The 24627-nt window shown below is 43.7% G+C and overlaps 1 protein-coding gene across 13 annotated transcripts in view; it reads right to left on the bottom strand.

Annotated features, from left to right (window-relative positions):
* PLEKHM3 (pleckstrin homology domain containing M3) overlaps nt 1-24627 on the bottom strand; it is a 129518-nt gene that overhangs the window by 26863 nt on the left and 78028 nt on the right. For 7 of the 13 annotated variants that reach the window (XM_052793172.1, XM_052793171.1, XM_052793169.1 and 4 more), the window contains one exon: nt 13538-15615. The exons of 3 other annotated variants lie outside the window; for them this stretch is intronic. In XM_052793172.1, the coding sequence (XP_052649132.1) occupies nt 15438-15615 (178 nt within the window). In that variant the 3' untranslated portion in view covers nt 13538-15437. Of the gene's footprint in view, nt 1-8057; nt 8187-13537; nt 15616-24627 lie in introns of those variants that run through there. 3 more of the 13 variants (XR_008236066.1, XM_052793179.1, XM_052793180.1) reach the window with 3 other exon arrangements.

The raw sequence follows: 24627 nt of genomic DNA, 5'->3' as shown, positions 1-24627 counted from the left end.
CCTTCACATTCAGGCATTAGTTAGATGTGAAGAATTAACACATGCAAGTGATCCACAGAGCTCAATCTTAAATAGCAACAGCTTTAGCAGTGACTGGTGTTAGAGAATTGGAGCACATCAAGAGATTTGCTGGGCAAAAGAAGGAATCCATTCCCTAAATCCTGTACCTCACTGACATGTGCAGCACGATCAAGCACACAGTGATGTTATCCTCCTTGGGATATGTCCTGGTGATGAAGAAAGTGCTCCAAAATATTTTCAATCCTTTCACAAGTGCTAGCACAGCGTTGCCAAAAATCTTTGATGACCAGGTTGTGTAGTCCTCTTACAGGCTCTTTTTACCAGATAGATACAATCAAACTGATTTTATGTAAGCAACAAGCTCATAAAAAAAGTAGCACAACCACTGCAAAGATGGGGTTCACACAGGTTAGCACCTTCCTTATGGCGTGAAAATGGTGGAGTAGCTTGGTTCAGCTTTTTGCTCAGAGGAGTCTGTCCAGCTGCAGCAGAATTCACTCTCTGTATCTATTTCCCTTATGCTGGTGAAATTAACTGTTCTACTACTTGGGACAAGGGAGTAGCTGAGCCCTTCTCCATGCCTTGCACAGGCTGGCACTGCCAGACCCCCAGCCGTTACACTGTCACAAGGCCGACAGGACCCCACCGCGTGCACTTGAAGAAATTACTGTGCAAGCTTCCACCACTTCATTATTTGCCCCTCACTGTGCTGGGTGCTGAATGTACCTGCAGTACAAACAGCTCTCAGGCTGAGCAGCCAAGGAACACAAAAAATGGGAGAAAGGACAGGTAATTCTCCCTGCTTTTGCAAACAGAAAAGTTCTGTGATTTGCCCTTTATGGCCACACAGAGCTGGGAAATCAACCCTTCAGTCCTGAGCTGGAAAAAGACTATTCTGGCTCCTGCTGCAGATGCTGTGCTCTGTTTCCATTCCACTAGAGCACATTAGGCTAACAACCTCCGATGCTACGCTGCAGGGATGTGAGGCTGTGCATCTGTTCAGTCAGGGCCAGACTGATTGTCCTGCAGACAAAAACCCTTTCTGGTAGAGGGGCAGTCTGAAGGGGAATGAGGCCGATTCCTTACCTGGGTTGGCCAGGCTGCATCCCGACAGGACTAAACATGTCTCTTTGGGGGAAGAAGGGAGAGGGCAAGGTGAGAAGACAGTGTAATCCTTTCAGCTGACTCTGCCAGGGATGTTGCTAATTAGCAGAGAGAGGACGTGTTGTGGCTGGTGAGAGACAGACACGTTCTGTGTTGCGAGACAGTGCCTTCAACCAGCTCTATCTGTGAGACATGTACACTGTGAGCTCCCCGATTGTGTTTGCATTGCGGGAGCCATCCCAGCAACGCCAGCCAAGTCCTTGATGTCTGCTGTGCTGCCCTCAGCCTTGTGTGAAACCCATGATGGGATTTTAGATGGACCAAAAGTCTTGTTTGTGAATCTTATTTTCACTGTTCTAATACAATCAAACTTATTTTGTATAGACATACAGCACGGCTGTGGCTTCCAGGTCATGGAAAAAGATTGGTACTGGAGCAGCAACTGCATTTCCTAAGCTTGCTCAGGTACCTTAGAGAAAGGAGAGTGCTGTACCTGTAGCTAACAGAGGAAATGAGGAGGTATTTTCAGTCTCTACAAGAAAAGAGACAGCGGTCCAGAACTGTAAGTGTGTGTGGGGGTGTGCATGGATCACTTTCAAGCACTGCAGTTTGGAAACGTTTCCAGCAGAGACTACTAAATTTGGTCAGTTGGTGTCTGGTCTAATTTATACTGAGCTGAATCCACAAGAGCCCAATTTAAGTTTGTGGGATTGTGTGTAGTTGTGCTTGAGATCAGCACCTGTTCCAGCACCCCTGTATCCAAGGATAGCCAAAACGCACATCCGTTAGCTGAGAAGAGTCAACAAACTAACCACCAGGCCCTGCAGCTTTCTTCCATAGATTTTATTTAGGTTCCCTGACAACATAAAAGGAATGATTCATAATTTTGTGTCTCTGTGTACTTTCCATTTGGGCTAAGATGCCCTGAATTTCTCCTCAGTACTTAAGCACATTTATGTGAGGTCAAACCTGCCTTATGGATCTTTTAACTTGGCATATTCCTGAGACACAGCTAACTCTGTTGGGCACATAAGCTCCTGACTAAACCTAGTACGAGCAGTTCAAGAGATGAGCTGAGACTGATAACAGCAACAAACTGATCTCTACAGAAGCAGAGATTAAGCATATTCAGCTGCATGCTAATGCAGCTACCCAAGACAAGCCTAAGCCGTGCTGGGCCAAAATGTGCTTTAAGAAATTCTGTATGTACCAATGAGGGCCTTAGCGTGACTGAGGACTGGCACAGAAACAAGGGGAAAGGGGTGGATGCGAGTGATGTTTGCACTGTGCAGACTTTTGTGGAGAAGGGAGGGCAAGGTTTGGTCTTCAGCCTGAGCAGATTCCTCATCACTACTAAGCTGACAGAGTTGCTATCAGGCCTTTCCTTAGACTGTAAAAACCTGTACAGGTGATTATTTTATGAGCAAAGAGGGAAACAATGGAAGCAGAAGAGAACAACAGCAGTGACCTCCAAGGCTCTGCTGGGGGAAGAGGGACAGGCCAGGCAAACACAGCCCAACTGCAAGGTGTGTCGTGCCAGGCTGCAAAAAGGGACAGGGCTGCTTTAAAGGTCCTTGACACGGGCACAGTGCCGACCCCAAAACCATACCCCTGTGCCCTGCTCTGGCTGCAAAGTACCTCCTGTAATTTGCTACAAGTTTTAGAGAATTAAATCCAATTTACCTGCCACAAAGAAGAGCTAGATGAGGCCTCCCCAGAGCGTGGTGGGTAAAGGAGGGCTGCCAATTCCCATCCCGGAGCTGCTCCCCTCCCGGTCAGATCCAGAGGGAAGGGGGAAGGGGCAGCGGTGGCAGTAAGTGCAGGAACAATTCACTGGAGAGCCACGGAGCTCTTTGCAGTTTGCCCACTAATTACTATTAAGCCCTGGTTCCTTGTTGTGTTCCAAGGGGCCGACTTCAATGTGGCACTGCTTCTTGGGCCTTTCATGCGGCTGGGCTAACCCCTGAATAGCAGACTTCACCCCCCCCCAGTCCCCCGCCCTTGCTACCTCTCTCTCTCCCTTTTTCTTTCCCCCTTTTGCTTTTCTGATAGTATTTTCTGTCCATGTTGTGTAAGGCCCTAAATGAATCTTGACTGCCCCTACAGCCGACTGGAGACACACAAAAGCGGCCCATTCCAGTGGCCACAGAGCCATTGTGTGCCCTAACAATGCACTAATTGGCGGTGACAATTGTGCGGCTGGGGAGGAAGAGGGGGCCGTGGGGGGGACATGGGTCTTTTCCAATCAGTGAGGCCGGTCAATAAAAAGAAGAGGAGTGTGAGGAGCAAGAAACACGCTCTGCTCCGCGTCTCTCCTGCGTGCACGTCCCTGCCAGTCCCAAGCAGTTTGCTCCAAGGTTCCCCGCAAATTCCTGCAGAGAAGAGTAAAGCGACTAATTTTAATGGGTGGCTATGCAGAGCAAGAGATGTGCAAACTAAAAGGGTCATCTCAATCTCCCAGGCTGTCTCACCATCCCAGAGGCTGAAGAGCTCATGTGACAGGGACACCACTGAGATAGTCATGGGAAAAGATCACACACAAAGCCAAGGGGATGCTGGTGCTGCAGCACTCTGCTCTGGATACACAGGCGAGACAGAGTGCTCACCTCTTACTGAACTGAGCTTAAAGTACCCTTTTTTTGCACACAGACAGTGGGGTGCAATGACAGGGTGTCCGGCAGTGCTCTGCTGGGGTAGGTGGTGGTTCCTATGGAGTAGGAGCCTGCAGTGTTGTTGGGAGTAAGGGAATGCACCTGGGCCACATCTCCAGCACTAGCTGAGCTGATAACCAGAGGAATGAAAGGGACATCAGGTGCCATGGGACTGAGGCTGTTTATTGCCACTGTGACACCTCCCAGGGCTCAAAAGGAGCGACCAACACAGTCTCACACTGAGATTCAGCTGGAGTGAGCCCATGGACTCTGAGAGCTGCCCCAGTGTGAAGTTAGCCCTGGAGTTTGGAGGCTGGTGTATCTGACTAGCGAGGGACAGATTTCAGCTCTACTCGTTAGCTTTTAAGATAAAATCTGGGACAGGAAACGGTGTGGGCAATGCTTCTGAGAAAGACGTATGGAAGGCTCATCCAGTTGCCTAGGCTCAAAATTAATTCAGATAGTTGAGAGATGTGGGTTCAGATGCTGAAGCGCTCAATACCTGCCCACCTGTTTTCCAAACAGCCCATATAAGCCCCCTCAGAGAACAGTGAAGAACAGCAGGCGTGGAGCACTCTGGTTCCTGACAGGGAAGGCAAGGCAAGCCAGGCTGGCAGCAACACTCAGGTTTATGAAGGGCTCTGAAATGTCCCTTCTCAACAGAGATGCTTCTCTTCTTTGAAGCTGGCTGATTTTTGAGAAGCATTGTCCAGAGCAGGGTCAGGAAGCAGGTAACTCCCATCCCTTGCAGGATAGCTGTGGGACTGCTATGGCAGGAAACACTTCTGCTAAATGCTTTGATGGAAAAGAATTACCTCCTGCATCTGGAAAGAAGCAGGAAAACACCTTCCTATGCAGTAGCATCTAACCAGGGAACAACTACAGAGGAACCACCTCTAGTGGAAGAGTAATACTTTCTGCAGCAAGAATAACAGGTCCCATGTATTGGCATGGCTTGGAAAAGAAATCTTGCCATAACCTCATGAAAAGCAGAGACAATGAGCAGGGAGGACAAACTGGAGCCGCAGACCCATGGACAGGCAGGCACTGTGCCTGGATCTAAACTCCCTGGTGCTCTGACTGATTGGGACTGGCATTTCAGTTTGGTCCACTACATATAAACATTGAGCTCGGCTGCAAAGTCTGGTACTGCAGCCAAAATGTTGAGGGGAAGCCTACTGTGAGCCCAATGTGAGAAGCAGAGCTACAACAGCCTAGAGCCGAAAGTGTGTTGAGTCCAGGGTATGCTGTGTAGAAACTGCAGGACACTGGACTCTTGCCCTTTTTATCTCATGTCCACCGCAAGCACAGTGTTTTTCTTAATGTCATCTCTCAGCTTTTATAGGTCCTTGTCAGCATTTCTATGAAACACCAGAGAACAATTCAGTTCAGATACATCCCTGCTCCCAGGGAGGAACCCTCATCTCTCTCCACTGATTGCAAGGTAGACTTGTCAGCTGCGTTAGGCTCCTAAAATTTGGTGGTGGCAATATCCTCCCTGAGAGAAAATCACTAGTTACCTGCTCTAAACATAGTAAACGTGCAGCTTCTGCTCGTCCTCCCCTAGCAGGCCTCCACACAGCTCCTGCCGACAGCTATGGAAACATTCCCATGGATTACCACCGGTGCTGGAGAAGGGCCTTATATAGTGAGACTTCTCTGCCTCCCCTTTGCCCTAAGCCCTTCAGAGAAGTACTTTATTGTTTTATGACACTGCAGTAACACTTGACATAAATCTCTAAGCACAGCTAACAATGTCAATACTGTGTACATACCTACAGTAGAGACCCATATTTTATTATGCTTTCACCCTCTTTTACTTGTTATCACCCAGGGTTAACTCTGTGCTAGGTGCACATGCATTTTACGAGGAATCTGCCAATTTTATACACTGCTACAGCTCATGTGTCTAAGCGTCAAGAGCCCAGCTCTGGTTCTTTCACAAACTGCAGCCTTCATTGGAGTCAGCAGAGCTTGTATCTGCTTAAAGGATTGATCACGCTGTCTGTTAAATCAGAGACAAGTGTTATTCAGAAGTGCAGAGTTCAAGCCAGAACAGGACATTTTGCAATATGTACACAATAAACAACATCCACCAGTGTCACAAGCAATTGTGTGCCGACATCTGATGACGGAATGGTGCTGCGGTCTGTTTTTCCACTCTAACCTTGCTCCCGTGGCAGTCTGTATCCCCTGCTCTCAGAAATCAGGGGGATTCAGTGGAGAGACACTCATCATGTTTCATGACTTAGTCACTGCAACTTCCGGTACCTGCCCACAGTGTCAGTCACAAATGAGATTAATTTATAATCTTTAGTGATATGAAAGCACTTTGGACTGAACTGCTCCATGCACACTGATTACATCTGTTGCTTTCTTACACAGATTCAGTAACTTGCGCTTTCTTATTTTTAAACAATACTTAACTTTACTAACAATTCCTTCTTATTCACCTGTAAATACATCATATTGTACCTACATGATAAACACCTGGGAACTTTCAAGTCAATGAAAGTTCAGCCCTTAATACAAGCTCTTATCTGACTTCTCTAGCTTTCCAGATGAGCCTCACAATTTTTTAATATCTGAGGCTAATGCCTTGAACTCAACTATAGAAAATCAAAAGTCACTTACTATAAACAGCAGACTGACTTTTTAGCATGTTTACAGCCTCAATGCCAAGTTTTATATTTGTCTACGCTTAAAATGGTTGGAATTTACTCCTGCTTGCCTTGGATACTTTGGTTTTACTTGTGACACCTGATTATCTGAGATGCTTTTCACCACCTTCTCATAATGGTAATAATCAGGCCTCTAGATAGGACCACTATTTTGGAGAGTATTTAGTTAAACAAGAACTACTTTAAAAAGACAGTCCAGAGCTATGTCCGCACGCTCCCAGAATATTTTCATCTGCCCTCAGCATACCTTTCACTGAAAAGGTATGGAAGGTCCCTCTCCATCCGTAAGGAAAGAAGGAGGAAGCTAGCTCCATTTGGGTTAATCTATTACTGTACTGTAATTGGGATTGTATCATACACGTTATGGAAAAATTGAAAGAAAAAAAAAATTGTTTCCTTGAGCCTGGAGCACAGTGCTGGACAAGGAGCTTGTACCATTTCATTTATTTTAGACAGTGTCCTCAGGAGTTCATAAACTCGTGGACACTGTCACTTATTCCCAGAAGAAGAGCTGCATTCCAGTTCCGCCACCTTTTAGAAAACCAGTCAACTTCCCATATGAAACCAAATACTGTTAATTTTGCTTTAAGAGCTAGAAGGGTAACTTTTTAGAAATGAACTGTCCTGACCTTTAAGAGAAAAGCTGGAGCTTGTCTTGGCATGCTCAGGTGATAATGAACCATAATACTACTCATGGGTCTTGGCCGTAGGAGATGATCAACTCTCCTGGCTCAACCTATTGTAAAGCGTTTAACATGCAACAAGAACATGAAAGCACAAAATCCAAAAGACTGGCTGTTGGACCTAAGGGGTTTTAAGATTTGCCCATGATCTAACATTCCCAAACACATAAACTCATATGGTTATAAAACACTGACTTGTCCCACCAGCATGAGAAGTATCAACCATGAAGAGAACAAGGTGGGTGGATACTCTGGGGGTACCAGTCTGTCCCCCTTGCCCAGCATCAGAAACAAATGCCACTTTGCTACTGTTTCCCAAGGGACCTGGAGGGGATGCTGCAATTCACAGTCTGACTGGTATTTTCTGTGGCCTGCTACGTTAAAGGCTAGCTGATAAATTAACACAAATGGTTAATAGAACAACCCAAAAAGCATGGCTTTTGGGGGTGTGTGTGCAGGAGTTAAGAACAGCATTGCCAATGTAAGGTTTTCTTGGCAGAGGTACACTTCACTGGAGGGCACAGCTTTCACGTAATGACAATGTACAACAGGGAGAAAAATCCCACCACCTTAGCTCCTGACCGAAACCAAAAGAAATGTTGCTTGAAACTTCAGCCCCAAGTTGCCCATGACAGCTATTGGAGTATGTCCTTTCAGCAGCTCATTCCAGTGACGGTTCATACACTGTAACAGAGCACAACAGGAAGGCTGGGAAGGGGCAAGGAGGAAAGAAGCTGTGTAAATACAGCCACGGGAGGACAGAAAAAAACTGAACCAAAATGCTCCTCCCAGGACTCCCTAGACCCCACAGTCTCTGCTCTGTGTCGATGCTTTTTCCCACCACCTCTTACAGGGTGAAGTGAGGAGGGGAGGTGGCAGTGGAAGGGGAAGGAGACGTCGTAACAGAATTTGCTCACCTTGTAAAGCAAATAAGGAGGAAGAGATGGTCTTGCACATGGTTTTCTCATGCAGCTTGTGTGGTCCCGGTCAAACATTAACTCCTTGCTTGTAGCTGATTTCATCACAGGGATGAAGTCCAAAGGCTCCTATAGAAGAGAGGATTGACATTCCTGGTGGACTTCTGGTCTTTCTGAGGAGGGGCAGGAGAACGGTGAGGGAGGGGATATATCCTTCTCTTTGAAGGCCACAAGAGCATGGGGCTAGGTGTGGATTTCTCTGGGGGCCCTAAGGCAGGGGTTTTAGGCCCATGAGCGCCACCACGGCTCAGCACTGCAATCCTTACAGTCACCAAATCCACGGCTCCAGGGAGCTGCAGAAGCTCCTCAGCTGGTGCACTGGAAGAAGTTGCCCAGAAGAGCAGGAGTCATGCCTGCTCCTACATCCATCAGCTGGAAAGCCCTTACAACGTGGGCAAAATCCTGCCCTTCCAGCCCTTCAGTGGACCCTTCAGTCCAGCTGGGAGATGCCTCCCTTACTTAGGACTCAAGGCCCTGAGCTTGGACCCTTCTGGCAGAGGTCCATGTGACAGCTGCCTCCCTGTGCCTCCTGCGTGCCTCCCAGGAGCTCCCTATCCAAAGGTGCCTGACAACAACAGCTCCCAGTAAGCTCCCCTGGGAGCTGTTGGGGGTCAGCACCACTAAAAATCCAGGTATTTGTGGCTTTCGAAAAACACTTAAGAGATTCAACTGGGAATCCAAACCCACAAAGCCTGATGCAGTCATTGACAGCATTTCCAGAGATGACCTGGCTCAGACTCAGGAACAGTAAATAACATAATTTGCTCAGATTTGGAAGACTTTAACCAGCAGATTAGCATTTTTAAGGAAACTAGCACTCTTTCAAAGCTTGTCCTACCCATGGTGCAGTACCCACCAGAAGGTAAATTAAAAAGGACGAGTAACTTTTTTTTAGTGTTTATTGAGACTTGCCTTTATACACAAGGGACTGGTGCTCTGATGCCGTCACAAGTGAACCCAAATAAACCCTGCTCAAGTGTCAACAAGCAATTCAACTCACTGAATTTAAATTATAACATTATTACACATCAATAATAAATTAAGACTATTGCCTAGTAGTTGCAGATAATTTAAAAAAAATCCTTGTCAAAAGTAAAAAAAAAAACCAATGCAAATACAAGAACAATGAAACACACACAATGATGTTGCCAATAAGTTAACAGAGTAGCACACACACATAATGGTTTTCCAAAAACTCAGGGTGTGCTGCCAGCCATGCTAAAATCCATTGCAAGTGCTGCAGGTGAGCTGATGCTCCGGTGGGAAGGAAAGCCCAGGCCGCCAGGGACAGCATCAGCCACTGTGCTCCGCTACTCACACCTGGCTTCCCCCAGCTTCTAACTGCCTCGACTGAACTAAAGTTGGTTTGGAAGCTGCCTTTATCACTTAAAACCCTTCAAACACACATTTTGCTCATGAATTCTTACTTTTTCTTAGCTCAAGTATAGAAGGAACTGGTATAAGCTAACCTGGTATCACAGGTATCAATGCCATTAAAAATCAGTCTGAAAGCACACTTTAGTTTAAGCAAGATCGACTTTGTAGACAAGTGCATAAGCAAAACTGAAGCAAATCCTTTTTCCACTAAAACAATGCTGTATATTCAAGGATTTATGTTGGTTTAACACATGGATTAGACACGAATAAATAAATAATTGAGCCACTGACACTTGTGCACATAGACGAGGCCTTATACACTTTGGTCCTAGACAGCTGATAGCTTTCCAGGCCTGGATTTCTCTGACGCTGCCCGCAAGTGGCATCTTTGTGATTTGGATTAATGGCCACTCTAAGGAATTTGGACGAAATTGGCATTTTAAGATATCACCCAAACCAGTCTGTGCACACCAGGGTTTTCAAGTAAAGAAGGACTTTGCACATTATCATCCAGGCTGTCTCCTCGCTACACTGCTAAAATGCAGTGACAGCACTGCCATTGTCAAACGGGATTCCTGCTACTGGTATCAAACGTGGACTTAAAAGATCACAGTCAGTATGGACACGTGCCCAGGGCTGATACATGCTGGAAGAGTTAGGCACATACTTTAGCAAATAATACTAAACTTTAAGCAGGTTAACCCTCTCTCTAAGGTAATGCTGACCAAGCCCTCACTGGGTTAGCCTTCAGGGAACCAGCTGTGCATGTGGGTAGGGAGCGCCGTATGGGAGTCCCCTGCCACGTGGTGTGGGCTGGCCAGTAGTTCTAGGAGGAGCAAAATTGCATGTGACCCGATACTGTTTTAATGTCCAGTGCTTCCCATTATTATATATGCACAGCTCCTGAAGGTCTTGCATAAGCGCAACCGCACTTCTGACTGAAGAGAAGCCCAGCTAGTCTCCAAAATATAGGTAATAAAAGCCAGCGCCATCTCCATGCTATCCTTTCTCATATTTCCCTCTCAAAGCACAGACAGTAAGCAAATTTTATGGTCACCACTCCTAGCAAGATGGAAACCGCCATGAGCAAGGGTTTCGAGCTCCAGTGCCAAACACACTGCATCATGGCAGAGCATTCCTGACAAAATTCTTCACTTTTGAAAATTTAAGGCACCAAACTGAGCAAAAGTGAGGGGTTTCCATGCAGCTTGGTGTCTTCAGAGCTGGTATATGCAGCCTGTAGAGCTCACTTCATGAGGGCAGAACAAGCAAACTGATTTATTCAGCTGCCCCTGCAAAAGAGCATGCACAGCCACGGGCGAGTTTCAATTTAAGCCTACAAGTTAATCAAACAGCAGATTCAATCAGAAGTCCAAAACAGGAAGATAGACACTAATATACAGTACCGTAAGGCACTCCTACTGGGAAGGGAAAATTGGAAGGCAAATTACGATGGAGAGAATGATCAGACTTGACTAGCTCAAAAGCAACACAATGAGCTATGAAGCTCAAAGTCTGGCTGTAGGCTCAGCACTGTGAGCAAAGACAGGGACAGAGACAGTGAGAGAAAGAGGGGGGACTGGCTTGCAGCTGAGCAGCAGAAAAAAAGAGAGAAGATTATGATGATTATTCGATTACATTTCTTTTATATAGATCAACAGTTGGCTGCAATCCAGGCCGTGACCTTGGAAAGCCCAGGAAACCCAGTGGCTTCCGTTGCTACAGGGAAAAAGCAAAATACAACTGTGCGGCTTCCCCATTTCACTGTAAACAGACACCCTCTGCTTTTTTTTTTTTAAGTCTTTCAGGACATTATCATTAATCCATTATAACACAAACAGTATCTTGATATTAAGAGAAGCCTGGACAAGAGGAGCTCTAGAGGTACCCTGATGATTCACTCCTAACAGGGCCATCAGAGCCTGGGGAGTGTTGTGAAAAACTCAAGTTCCTCACCAAAAAGTACCTTCTCTCACTTATCTAGGAAACCCTCACAACTGCCAATTCCCATCATCCCAGCAATGAGCTCATATTGGTATGTGCCAGCCAGGATATTGTGTCACATCACAAAACCATCATTTTTCATCACCTAAGACAGACAAAAAAAAAGCCATAGAAAGAGTTCTACCTAAGAAATACAAATTTCTCTTTTTATAGGTTGACAATATTAAAAAAAAAAGCTGTGGTTCGCATCCCCTAGGTAGGTCCTTCTTCCCATTAAAGGAAAGCTAGAGGGTCAGGGTAAAGAGGAAAAGAGACTTGAATAAAGATCTCTACAGTGTACTAGATTAAAATAATCTCAGGCTAACTAAACTGAGATGAGAAGTTTCTAAGTAGTTGTAGAGGGTCAGGCTATAGTCCATTGCAGTGAAGCACCCTACTTCTACGCTGATTACAAGTTCTGTACAAGCAAAAGTAGTAACTGGATGTACAGATCAATTCCTCCTCTAACAGCTATGAAAGCCCCTTCTCTGTGAAGGAGACAAACAGCACATTTTATTCTTGATTCATAATGAAATGCTATTATTCAAATTTATTTCATGCGTGGGCAGGACGAGACTAGAAGTACTAATACATAATTTCACCTGCATGTGGTGGGGGAGAGAGTTGTACAATCTGGAAAGACCCCGGGTACTTTTTCCAGCTCATGCCCACCCAGAGGACTGCAAAGCAGAGCCGTGTGCAGGCTATGGGCTGCAGAATGGGAAGAGTAGCAGTGGGGACCAGCATGCAGCACTATTAGTAGAGCAGAGACAACCACACGAGGGTACAGCATTGTCTGAAACCCAAACCACCCACAGAACCCCGGGCTGTCTCCTGCCTAGCAGATGGCTCTTGCAAGAAAACCGTCCTTTTAGAGTTGGGTCTTTTGAGAGTTAGCAATGTGAACAGTAGTTTCAGTTTATTCTTTTGCCTTGCAGTCCTGAAAAATGAATAGGGCTTGTTCCTACTGCGCTAGCACCTTCTGAGGGCAGGATCAAGCCTTTCATTATGCTTACGAAAGGCAGTGACAGAAGACTTTATCCTACCCGTTCATATGGAATTACTTTTTTTGGATAGGAGCTAGGCATCCCTGAGAGGAAAGCATCTTCCACATTACAGTCTGCTCCTATAGGTACAGTGAAAAGCTATACTACTTTTTCAAAGCAGAAATTAACATGTATCCATTTTAGGAACTGGCTTGTTTACAACAACATTGGATTTTAAAGAAATGAATCTGATCTGTATTGTACGCTATCCTTTTACATAAAGCTTTGGGTGCTGCCAGCATATCTTAACACCACCCTTTTGCTCTTTACCCTTAGTAATGGCAGTGGTTCCAGACCCATGACTGATTCCAGTGGTTTTGCTGAGATCATACTCTCTTTTTCTGTAAATTTCCATTAGCAAAGAAACTGTTCTGTAGTATCTGTACAAACCCAGAGTAACTCCCAACACTGTCTATGTTGTTATTCCAGAGTTCAACTACAATATCTAACCACCCACACGACTGGTACTTTGGAGATTAGGACATCTGTCAAACTAATAGTTTGCAATGTCTGAACCTTGATTCCTTGACTCCATAGGGTTTTTGACAGTGCACACAAGCAGCCTTCTCTAAACCAAGCTGGACATGAACCAGTGCTTTAAGGTATCTTAAATACCAGAGCATGATGATATGAAAAACACCGCCTTTTCTTCTTTAATGATCCACCATTATGTCTAGAGCTAATTCAAAATCGTACCTGCCAGATTCTGACAGTTTCAGAGCTACTGGCTTTGCCACAGCACTAGTTGTAGTGACACATGCTGAAAAACATAGGAGCATACTGTTTATTCAGCCAGTACCACTGCAGTTCCTGTTTGCATGACTAATTCCACAATACTTCCCCAGTGTTTGCATTTGTGAACACACAGGGAATACTTCACGTGGGAATGGACTTACAAGGAATGTTTTATCTTTAAGGATGATAGCTGAAAGCAACTCATTTCACATGAGGAACAGTGAGCTGAGACCGAGACATTGCTGTGTAGGGGAAGTATTAATTTTAGTGACAAAGGTGCATGATTCACCAGGTTTATTAAATAAGGGAATCCCTATACTACTTTGCCAAGAACATGGAAAAAACCCTCACTTCCTTCCAAAGAATTCCACTGAGAGAAGGACTTCTGGAAAAGAAAGGCACTGGTTGTCTAATGTATACAGATATAAACATGCTTGTATATATATAGTAGTTGCACTCAAATTTGAGAAAGCTCAGATTCAGCTACTGTCTTTGACTGGAGGCTGGAAAAGGCAACCACTTATACTCCAGTACAAGGCAATTCGTTGTAGCATTCTACCTTTTAAGGTAAGCATGATGTACCCTGTTTTTTTATTTAAAATACTTCAGCAATTAGCAAGGTGCTTCAATGATCAAGACTGCTTTCTGCCTTGAATACAACAGCCTGCAGACTATATAGGAAGCAAAGATCAGTATTCTGCATTTTCACAAACCTGTGTGAGAGGAAAGGAAAAATACACATGCACGTGACTGGCTTTTTTCTCTTGAAACCATATTTGCTTTCTGCATATAGATGTGTGTGTGTATATATATGTGAATGCTTTCATATGTATGTAATACACATATTACTGCAGGGTCTGGAGAAAGAGTTAAGAACGTGGACTGGAGGGAGGATGATCTCTAAGTGCCCACTGGAGGTGAAGCCGCAATGAATTCAACATACTGCCAGTGATGACACACATCTCCCCAGTTAAATCCATCATGTATTCCCCTTTCACAATGTATGTATGTAATTCACCATGTTTAATACTTCCCTGTGTTCCAGGTGTGTGGAGCAGAACCATACCTAGAGGAACTTTGCTCTCTACCACCCAAGTCACTACAGAAGTATGAAATCCCTTAGAGCTCGCAGAGAATGCAGGACGCAAGTTGCACATGAACACAGCAAACTAGTGTTTCACAATTTTGGAGGTATTTTCTAACTAACGTGGGCAAGACCACTTTCCTGACTATCAGTCTAACAGGTTCAGGTTAGAGACACATTTGAAGTAAACTTCATGAAATAAAAACAAAACCAATGTGGACACTTAAAATGTCTTAAAACGTGAGACTAGCAGGAGGTCAGAACCAACATCACGTTACTGGAGATGAGGACATGGCCTCACATAGATCAAGAATAACCAGTGTAAAACTCAATGGACTTCAGTGACAGAGCTTAACCAATATATTCAGCCTGAACAAAAACAGTAGCAAGTCCCCTGCTTATCTGCATATGGAATAGTTCACTGGGGTGGTTATAAATATATAAACATAGCTCAAATAATCATTCTGCATCTTATGTTTGCAAGCACCCCAGATAAGGTTTGATGGGAGATACTTTTCTTTCCTCAGGGAGGAGTGACATGTAAATGCAATGATCCTTTAAAAATAGCTCCCTGGAGACATGAGAAAATGGAACCACATGTCCACATCAGAAGGAGCAGGTGGGTTTAAAATCATTACTGCCCTATTGGGTTCTGTGAAACACCTCAACAGAACCTCTGCCAAGGCTTATAATAAATAAATAATACACATAAATAAGTAGATGATTCATCAATTCTAAATGAACAACATAAAAATTAATATGGTCATGACAGCAAATACTTTCTGCCTTGAGGAAAAGTCTTCTCCAGAGGTGGAAAAGAAAAAGTTGGGTGCTTAATTAGCTAGACCTAAAGCATTTCAAGTAAACCACATTTCGTATGAGAGCTAGTGGCTGGACTTCAATGCAAAATGCAGTTTAGCCATTGGTATTTTAAAGCCAACAAGGCTTTATGGCCACTTTGGCAGCTGCTATTCACAGATGAAGAAGGTCAGATATTATTTTGCAAAAAGATTTCTGCCTGGCTAAGCTGAGAAGTTGCTTGAGCTGGCAGCTGGGAAAGGGATTCTCTTCAGGCTGGCCACTGCCTTAAAGAACTCATGTGTTCTGATATGACAACTCAAACATGTTGCAAGACTCTTCGAAGTTCTCATCCATATTCAGCCGCCTCCAGAAGGATTTCTGCTTCTTCTGCAATTCTTTACGCACACACCTGGGGCATGGTACAGCCTTCACTTTGCACTCAGAGTGGAAGACAGCACCACAGCTTTCACACCTGCAAACACAAATTAGTGTCAAAATTGAATGACAATATAGGACCAGAGCATGCAATGGACTTCACATGGATTGTGGGCAGTAGACATTCCTTCAAACAGTTCTGGTAGCTCAGAGTGCTATGTTTCAAAAGAGTGGAGTTGTGAAAGACACTGGCTTGCCCATACCTCTGCTGGTGTAAAGCTACTCAGGACCACTAAAATAAGTTGACTTGCATCCATTTGCAATTGCTGAGAATCTGATTCAGGTCTATCACAGAATAGACATCAATTTTGTTTTATGAAAGACAAGTTTGCTGCTTTGGTTTGTAAATGAAGAGTAACAATATTCATTTCCATTAAGATATATTTCAGCATTTGCAACAGCCAAGATACGACATTTTCCTCATTGAAGTTCCAGTGGTCAGCTGTTCTGGAAAGAGTAAAGTACTCCAACAGCAGGAGAAGTCGTCATTCCACAAAGTAAAAAATGAAACAGAGGTAGGTGATATTTTCTGCTCTGTGTCCTGTGAAGATCGGACTAGATCAACACAATTATAGCTTCTGGCATTCAAAGCTGTGCTATTCTGTTCTCAAATGTGTATTATGACTTCAAACAAATCAACTGCTCAGACAATATGACTGGATTACTTTTGGGGGACTCTGAGGCAATGGAGGTAATGCCACAGCAGATCAAACCCCAGTTCCAGATGGCTGTGGAACAATGAAACATCTGGTGATCATGGAGTGGGCTACAACTAAACAGTTGGATATTCTCAGCCTTTCAACGCAAATAACTATCTGTAGTGATGAGTGAAGTCACTACAGCTTTGTAACCAAATGAAAAAAATAAAAGGATGACAGTGTCAGAGGTACAAAGTCTTAGATTCCAATTGGATAATCAAATAATGAAAGCAACAAAACATCAAACTTTAGAGCAATTTTGAAATACAAATGAGGGGCGCTGGTCACCCTGGTAATTCTGTGGGAAGTCTTGAAATGCCTTGCACTTTTCCTTTTTCGCAGCTATTGTAGTCAAATGACTATGAGAATCCAAGTGTCCATTCTTATATCTTTAGTGGGTTTTTTTGTTTGTTTGCTTTGAGCTTTTTTTGTTGTGGGTTTTTTTTTTTCCTTAGAAATAAGGAAATCTTGTCTTCAAGACTGTGAAGAAAAATTGAAAACATGAAGAAACAAACCCCAAACACTAGAAGCCATAAGGCAAATTGTAATATTTGGCATACAGTCTGGCAATACTGAGAGAAGTCCATAAACTAATACAACCTGTTAGCTATATTAGCTGCATCTGCATCTCACCTTTAACTTCTAAAAAACTGTTCCTGATCTGGCTGCACTTTACGTTTTATGCATGGGTCCAAACATGGTCTAAACTTTAGTAACTGCAGAGCTTTGAGAAAGCTATGCAGAGGTTTAGTGAGGCACATTTCTAGCTAGCATCAACTGATAAAACCCAAATAACAAATAAGAAAAGGAAGGCTAAAGAGGCTAAGTATAATGCTCTCTTGCAGTAAAACTTGACTGTCATATTTTAAGTCCAGCTAGTGAGTCTAAATCTGGTTTTGAATCAAGAAACTGGCTCACACAAAGGTATTAATCATTTCTGTGCTCAGAGAGTGTGTGTTATGGCCCTGATCCAGTGAAGCACATAAACACATGCTTAGGGCTCATATCCCAGTGATTTCCTTGGGATTACTGATCTGCCTACCATTAAGCATGTGCTTACGTGCTTTGCTGGACTGGGATCTCCATGAACAGACATACTAATGGATGAGGGAGAGACAGAGAGGACAGCAGTGTCTTTAAAACTTTACATCATTCTGAACTGACACTAATGGTGATTTTATCAAGCTAATTCTCCCTTGTTAGTCAGCAATTTACAGTGCCCTGGAAGTTGCTAGAGGGTAATGATTGATGAGGAATGTAATTTTGTGCTTTCGCACTGCCACTCCCTACGCTCACTCAATATTTCTCCACAGTATGCATGGAGGTGACAAAACTTACCAGAAATTGCTGCTGAAATGGATGGAGCAGGATGAGAGGAGCCAGCACACCTGCTCTCCCCAGTCAAAGGCCATCAGCAGAGAAAACAAAGATTGATGGTGTTTAAATTAATGTGAATTCATTTTTCAGAAATAAGCTCAGTGGAAAATACTTCTCTCACGTCCCTCAGAACCAAAAGAGAGGAGAAATGCCTGCACTGTTATTTATTAGAGCTGGTGCAATAGCTGAAGCTCTGACCAAGACCCCACAGTGTCAGGCACTAACCAGAAGCAGCGCAAACAGCCAGCCCCAGGTCTCACAGTCCACTGCAGCCATTGTGACCATTGTTGGTCCATTCTGGTGCCCCCACCCATGACTGCTGCTCTCAAGACCAATTTTCTGCTTTCTCAGGTGAAGGTTAATGTACTCCCAGCCCCAGTCGCAGAGTGCAGATGACAACACAACAGCAACCTGGAAGAATGGTGTTCTGATTTGGAGAACAAAGCTGCCTCTTGCTTTCCGTAGGGACAGGTAGAGAGGATACCTAGGTCAGCCTTCACTGCATGCTTGTATCCCCCTCACTGCTAAAGAAACCCAGTCACCAGGGTGGTGCGGGGGGGGGCAATGCTGATCTTGCTCTACCTTTGTGTAAATGGTAAGTTACTGCCTTTAAAGTAATGGAGCTATACTACCCCAAGCCATCTATAGCTTTGCTTTTCATTGTATCAAATACAGTCAGTCTTAACTGACCCTGGAAATGTCAACTGGTTGACCATTCCTGATCTCAGTCCCAAGAAATTTTCCAGTGATACCAAAAACCCCACCAAAATTACATTCCTTCTCTGAATATTACAAACAGATTACTTCTTATTTAATCCTGACATCTAATTTTACCTCCACATGTGAGTTTCACAGTTTTTCTTTACTGTTGTTTTCAAGCCTCAGTATTGCAAAATGTTTTTACTTCTCTGGAGAAAAAATACATTTTGTAGTCTATAAAAGGCTCATGTAATAGTTCACTACACTTAGTTATCTTTCCCTTAACCCTTGTTGTTGTCATAGGTAATTCAGGTACAATTCTGAATCCTGACTTCTTTGGCTAGAGGCCAAGAAGTCCCTGCATCTTTTGTGAGACTTCTATATACCACTGATAATAAGCTGATGAGCCCATAGCCATTCAGGCCTTTCATGTTTCCTTCTTTAATGAATGATATTATGATACTGCACATTAACAGCATCTTGCTATTTTTCAAACATTATTTGAAGAACTGGTGAACATTGCATGTTGTTTTCATACAGACTTTCAGTCTTCTAAGAAGGCATCTGGAATAGCTTCCTCTCTGTTACAGTGTTTTCTCTCTTTTTTTCTCTTTCCTGACCAACTCAATTTCTGTTGAGACTATAGGGGGTGTTTTATGTGTTAAGGCTGTTTTACTTGTTTGAACACCAGAGTAACAAAAATGCAGAGAATTATTCAATCCTTTAAATAATTTCTATTGCACTGAAAAGAGAGAAAGGGCAAGGCTCTCCACAGCCAGACAGGCATTATAATGCTCTTATTATCATCATTACTAGTTACAAAAGAAAAGCCTTTCTATATTAAAAGCATAAAATCATTCGCTGTATGCTGAGGAAATGTCAGTGTTAGTATTTCCCATTAAGTCTGGGCATTTGAAACATATCAATATGTGGTAAACTGTAAATTCTGGCAAATTCTTTTCATGCTTCCCACATGTATTTCACAGGCTTATGGCTCAAGTAATTCTAGATTCTGCACAACCAATTGATTATACTCGTATTTCTCCTCTGTACTGCACCACCATTTAGGTGTCCATGGGTAAGATCAGGTGCCCAAAGAGGGGGGGTGCAACACAAAGAGGCCTCAAAGACCTTCCACCTTAAGCAGACAAAATAAACCAGAGATTATCAACTGGTGGCCCAGGATGTCATCTGACAGACAGTTTTATTTGTCTCCTAGGAACCTTACAGGTTGACAGACTGACCAGTGTGACCGTGTTGGGATGAAGCTGCTGGGACTAGTAAGGTTTATTAGGACAGCTTCAGTACCATGCATATGGGCTATACCTGTCTGGCTTCCAAACACTAAGCAGGGAATCAAAGCAGCTCATGGTTATGCTGTTCGTCCCTGAAAAGAACAAACAGTGGATGACAGACACACCGCCACTCCCACCTCACAAATGGGAAACGAGGTGAACTGACTTGCTCAAGGTCAGCCAGGAGCTCCTACAAGAGCTGAGAAGGGCAAAGAGCTCCCTGTTTCGCTGCAGTGCCATATTCACCCACCACCCATTGTCTTGTAACTTTATACATTAACTTTCATTTTGTCATTTTAAAAAACCCCACTTCCTCTGTGCCAGACCTTGCATGCAGTTGCTCAAGTGCATAATCCCTTGAAAGGAATTTCAGTAAGGATATGATTTAGGGCTGAACCCTTCGTTGACTAGAACTCTTCAGGTTTTTTTCCTTCCCTCCATGCAGAGTAAAAAGAAGATAAAATGGCATTGATCATTATGTTTTCTTTAGATGATGCTATATATTCACCAAGCATCCGAAATACTAAGCCACCTGTAACTTGGCTATTAAAAAACCCCAAAGAGCAAACCACAGTAGCTGAAGTAAGCCTTGCCTAGGGATTCCAGCATGATCACCATCCCACGCTATGCACGTGTGCTTGTCTGCAAGTATTTCTGAATTGCTCAGCTGTGAATATCACAGACGCACCCTTCAAAACTCTGAGACTTTAGCAGAACACAAAGAAAAGGAAAACAGACTAGCCTGTGTTCACTTAGAACACAAAAAAAGCCCCAAAGGCAATCAATGCCTGACACACACGTGCAGCAATATTATTACAGTTGCCTAGGAACCAACGCAAGGAGCCTGCCTAGGGAGGGACGCTCGTGCAGTAAATGAATGGAAGAAAGTTGGCACTAACATGACATTGATTTGTCCCTATAAGGAGCTTGTTAAGGTAATGCCTTGTATGACATGCTTACGGTCTTTACTAGACACGGGGGGGGGGGGGGGTTAAATACCATACTTAAAAATTGGCTTTTGAAAAATTTGCCTCTGAAGGGGAAAAAAAAAAAAAAGGCCAAACAAAACCAGAGCAGAGCCCTCTACCCAGCCCCTCAAATTGTTACATGTCTGAAAATCACTCTGAATTTTTAGTTCAGTGTTCAGGGAGTCAGCAGTGATTCAAAGCATAATCATAGTTTTCCTTTCCATATAACTGCTCATCAGATGGGGGTTACCCTTGATATGCCAGCACAGCTTGAAGACACTTCTCATTTATAATGGCACGGCTTGGTCCTGGGCTGGCCCCAGAGGGTACAAAACTAGCAGAAATAACTGTAACTGCCAACCATTGCCCCAGCTCGTGTGCTGGGAGAACTGATGCAGAGGGGTGAGCTGGTTACAGGTGGCAGCTAGCAAGGGGTGTACAGCGACCGCCAGCCTGCACTGATGGGACTCACCAAGTAGAGCGGCCTGTCGTCTGCACCTCTGGAACAGCTGCAGGGACCAGCCCAAACACAGGCTGACGTGGCATCTGTGACCAACACCACCACTGCTGCTCTAGTAATGCCACCCCAGGATGGCTGAATGACATGCTACCCGGTGTCCCTGAATGAAAACTGCCAGACCAGGGTCTGCTCCCTTTTACCTAGCATGGTTTAGACTGAACTGCTGGAGAAGTGCCCCAGGCAGGGGAGGATGAATGAATAAGCCCCTGTCCTGGCTCCGCCACCCAGGGCTTGCCACAGGGTGCCTCCCCGTCTGTGCCATCTCTTGCCCCTTGTCCTGTCATGCCAGCACCCACTGCCAAGGTCAACTGCATCCAACAGATGTGCAAAGTGGTCAGAGATATTAAAGCCTCACAAATGAGGGGGAAAGCGGGCAGCTCACTGGAGGGGAGAGAAAACCACCAGTGCTCTACCAGTGAGGCGGGGAGCTTCAGTGTCAACTCCTCCATTGCTAGACCCAGAGAAATCACAGAGCAGGCCTTCGTTTTGGGTGCTCACAGAACAATTTGTTACTGGCCGCGGCTGAACAAGAACAGCTTGATTTAACCACCAGCTATCCTGCTGCGACAGCTGCATACACAGGCTGAGTTACCGCACCAGAGCACAGCAGCAGGGCCAAGCAGGAGCAGAATGATCCTGCAGCTCCCAGACCCCTCTTCGCAGAGCTCTATTGCTCCTGATTAAGGAGGGAAGCGTGTCCTCAGCTCCCTGCCAGCTGTGGCTGCAGGGATTTATTCTACACTTACCTATGTATATTTCCATACTTGCATCCAGCAGGAGAACTAAGGACTAACTGTTGGCCTCAGTACTGCACTTCACAAGTTGTCTAAGTTCAGAGATCCCAAGCCAAGTAATGTGGCCTGTACATAGCAGTTCACAAGAAATCTGTAAAGGGGCACTAAAATCAGTATTAAAACATTTAATCTGAAACTCCTGTGATTACACTTTAGTCAGTGGAGCTAAGTTACCTTGGAAAGGGGAAAAGCCCTACACACAGTAGACCCACTACCTGCAAACCACTGGAGAGGCTGAGATGCCACTGAGAATCAAGTGTTTACATTGCTCAGACATATATCCTCTGCCTCTTCTAGCTGCCACACCATGAACTGGACTTCACCCCTCTACCTCTCCTATTATTAATGAACTGTATTCACAAAGGGGTGGCTGAAGACCTAAAAGCAAAGAGTCAGGCAATACTATTAACTGTAATATCATAAACTGCCCTCAACCATTATAATTTCACTGCATGATTCTACTATTTTGCATTTTTCTGTAAGTCTCAAGTCTGGAAATCCTCTGATTAAGCCAGGATTTATGCTTTTAATAAAAAAAGAAAGGCAAAGGCACCTGGACTTCATAGCTCTGCCATAATGTTGAAGACATGCCCACCTGGACCCAAGATGGAAAAAAGGAACTTAACATTAAAAAAAATAAAGTAAGTATATAAACAACAAGATCCTTAAGGTAATCTTAGAATTTCTGAGCTCTTACAAGTTTGCAGTGTTGGCTTTCATGGGCTAAAAAGCAATTGAAAAGCTGTCGTCTGGTCTACAAGGAACCATATTTGGGGGATGGAGCAGTCTATCTTAAAAGGGGATTTTGCATGAGGAAGGAGGAGGAAGAATTAAAAGGTCCTGACTGGCAAGTTGGAAATATCTAGAGTGAGGAAGAACGCACAGCAGGGAACCTGCAAAATAAAACTGGAAACGAGATGGCTGCCATGTTCAGCCAGCAAGGAAGAGTACAAGGCAGCACTGCAGAGACCTTCCTACTTGAAATAAGTATCTGCCATTACACTGAACATTCTAGTTAATACCACTCTGACATGAGGCAGGTAAAACCAACCTCTAAAGCTAATTCAGTTCCAAAAATACAGAGCTTGAAGAAAAAGCCAGTATATTTTATCTCTTTCTTTTTATGTATTCTAGACAACATTACTGCGCTACCCTGCACAGACAAAAATCAGAAGGTCTGGGCCAGAAGATTTTGACCAGTTTTGACAGATTCAGGTGAAACTAAATTATCAAGAGAACTTAACATCTACTTAGATGCCTAAGTTTCTTTAAAGAAAGTGCTGAGCAGATCACTTCAGGGTGCTTTGAACAGACTATCAACATCCGATAAGCTAAGCTCTTTCAAAAATTAGGTACTAAGCTACTAGCACAGCTCAGGTGAACTGGGCTTGCGGAAAGGCTGTCTAGCATAAAACAAACTAATCAAAGAAAGAGGGAAGGTGATGTACTTCGAGTGATGCCTTTGACCTGTGCCAAGGTATTTCCTGTAAATGCTCTATACTATGTATTTCAGTCTCTCCACCTAATATCTAACATCCTCCCAAATGCTCAAAGCTGGTTTTGTCCGGTGACACAGCATCCATAACACAGTGAGCTGTAATCTTGCAAAGACTTTGGCATGCACATAAAGCTAAGCACAGCCTCAGAGGCTTTAGTAAGACTTCTCACTATGTATAAAGTTAAGTACATTTCATTGGTCTTATCAGGATGGTGGCCAAAGATTATAGAGGCATCCAAGCTGGTTGATATAGTCAAGCCTGTTCTGTGGCACATCTATTTTAAACTTGGGTCTTCTGGTTTGTATCTTAAAAGGTCTACATGTCTTAACTGATCTGCAGAACAAATTAACTTTGCAAAGTGAAAACAGTTTAGCCTTTATAAATGAATACGAACACAAAAGAACAGCTCTCCATGGTTCACATACATCTATAGTCACCACATAAAAGGCAAGGAATTGACTAAATGGTTCTTAACCAAGCAAGTAGCTTTACCAGCAAAACACAACAAATTGCCTGTGAAAGTAGTCACTAGGATGCTGACACACAGGCAAGACCAAAACTTCAGTAGCATACAATAGCAATAATCTTAACCATAACTGTAATTACTTAATTACCTAATTGGACAGAAAACCCTTTTTAATGAATAATTGTATTCTTGTTCCAATGGTATTTTTCTCAGTATCCCTTAAGATTTAAAACTTATTAAAAATTGTTCTAGGTTATAAAACAAATACAGCCACATTTTATAGACAACAGTACCACTACGTGGGCATTTTCTTTTCACTTCTGCTTTTTTTTTTTTAGTTTTAGGAGAAAGAAACACAAACTTTTCACCACGTTAATGAAGAACAAGTAATATCAGAACAACCTGAGGGGCAGTGCCTGGCTGCTAACAAATGGACAAAGATAGCTCTAACAAGCCAGTTTATAACCAGGGCTATTGAAACTCACTTCACAACACTTGTAAAAATAAAATTAGTGATATAATAGGATAATTTTATATGTTTATTTGCTAAATTTAAGCTCAGGGCAAATTTAGTCCAAGAAATAAAACAGGAGGTAGATGCTTAGGTTGTTTAAGTTGCCAAAGCTCCAGCAAAAGCAGAGCTGTGAGAGTTTACATTAACTGGCAATTTGCTCCATGAAATGTGCAATTAACTCAGGAGGCTTTAAATACAGTTCTCATGATTTAAAGGCCA

This window comes from Harpia harpyja, chromosome 7 (assembly GCF_026419915.1).
Source record: "Harpia harpyja isolate bHarHar1 chromosome 7, bHarHar1 primary haplotype, whole genome shotgun sequence".
Taxonomy (NCBI): domain Eukaryota; kingdom Metazoa; phylum Chordata; class Aves; order Accipitriformes; family Accipitridae; genus Harpia; species Harpia harpyja.
Note: the sequence above shows the minus strand (reverse complement) of the source record. Positions and strands in the feature narration are given on the sequence as shown.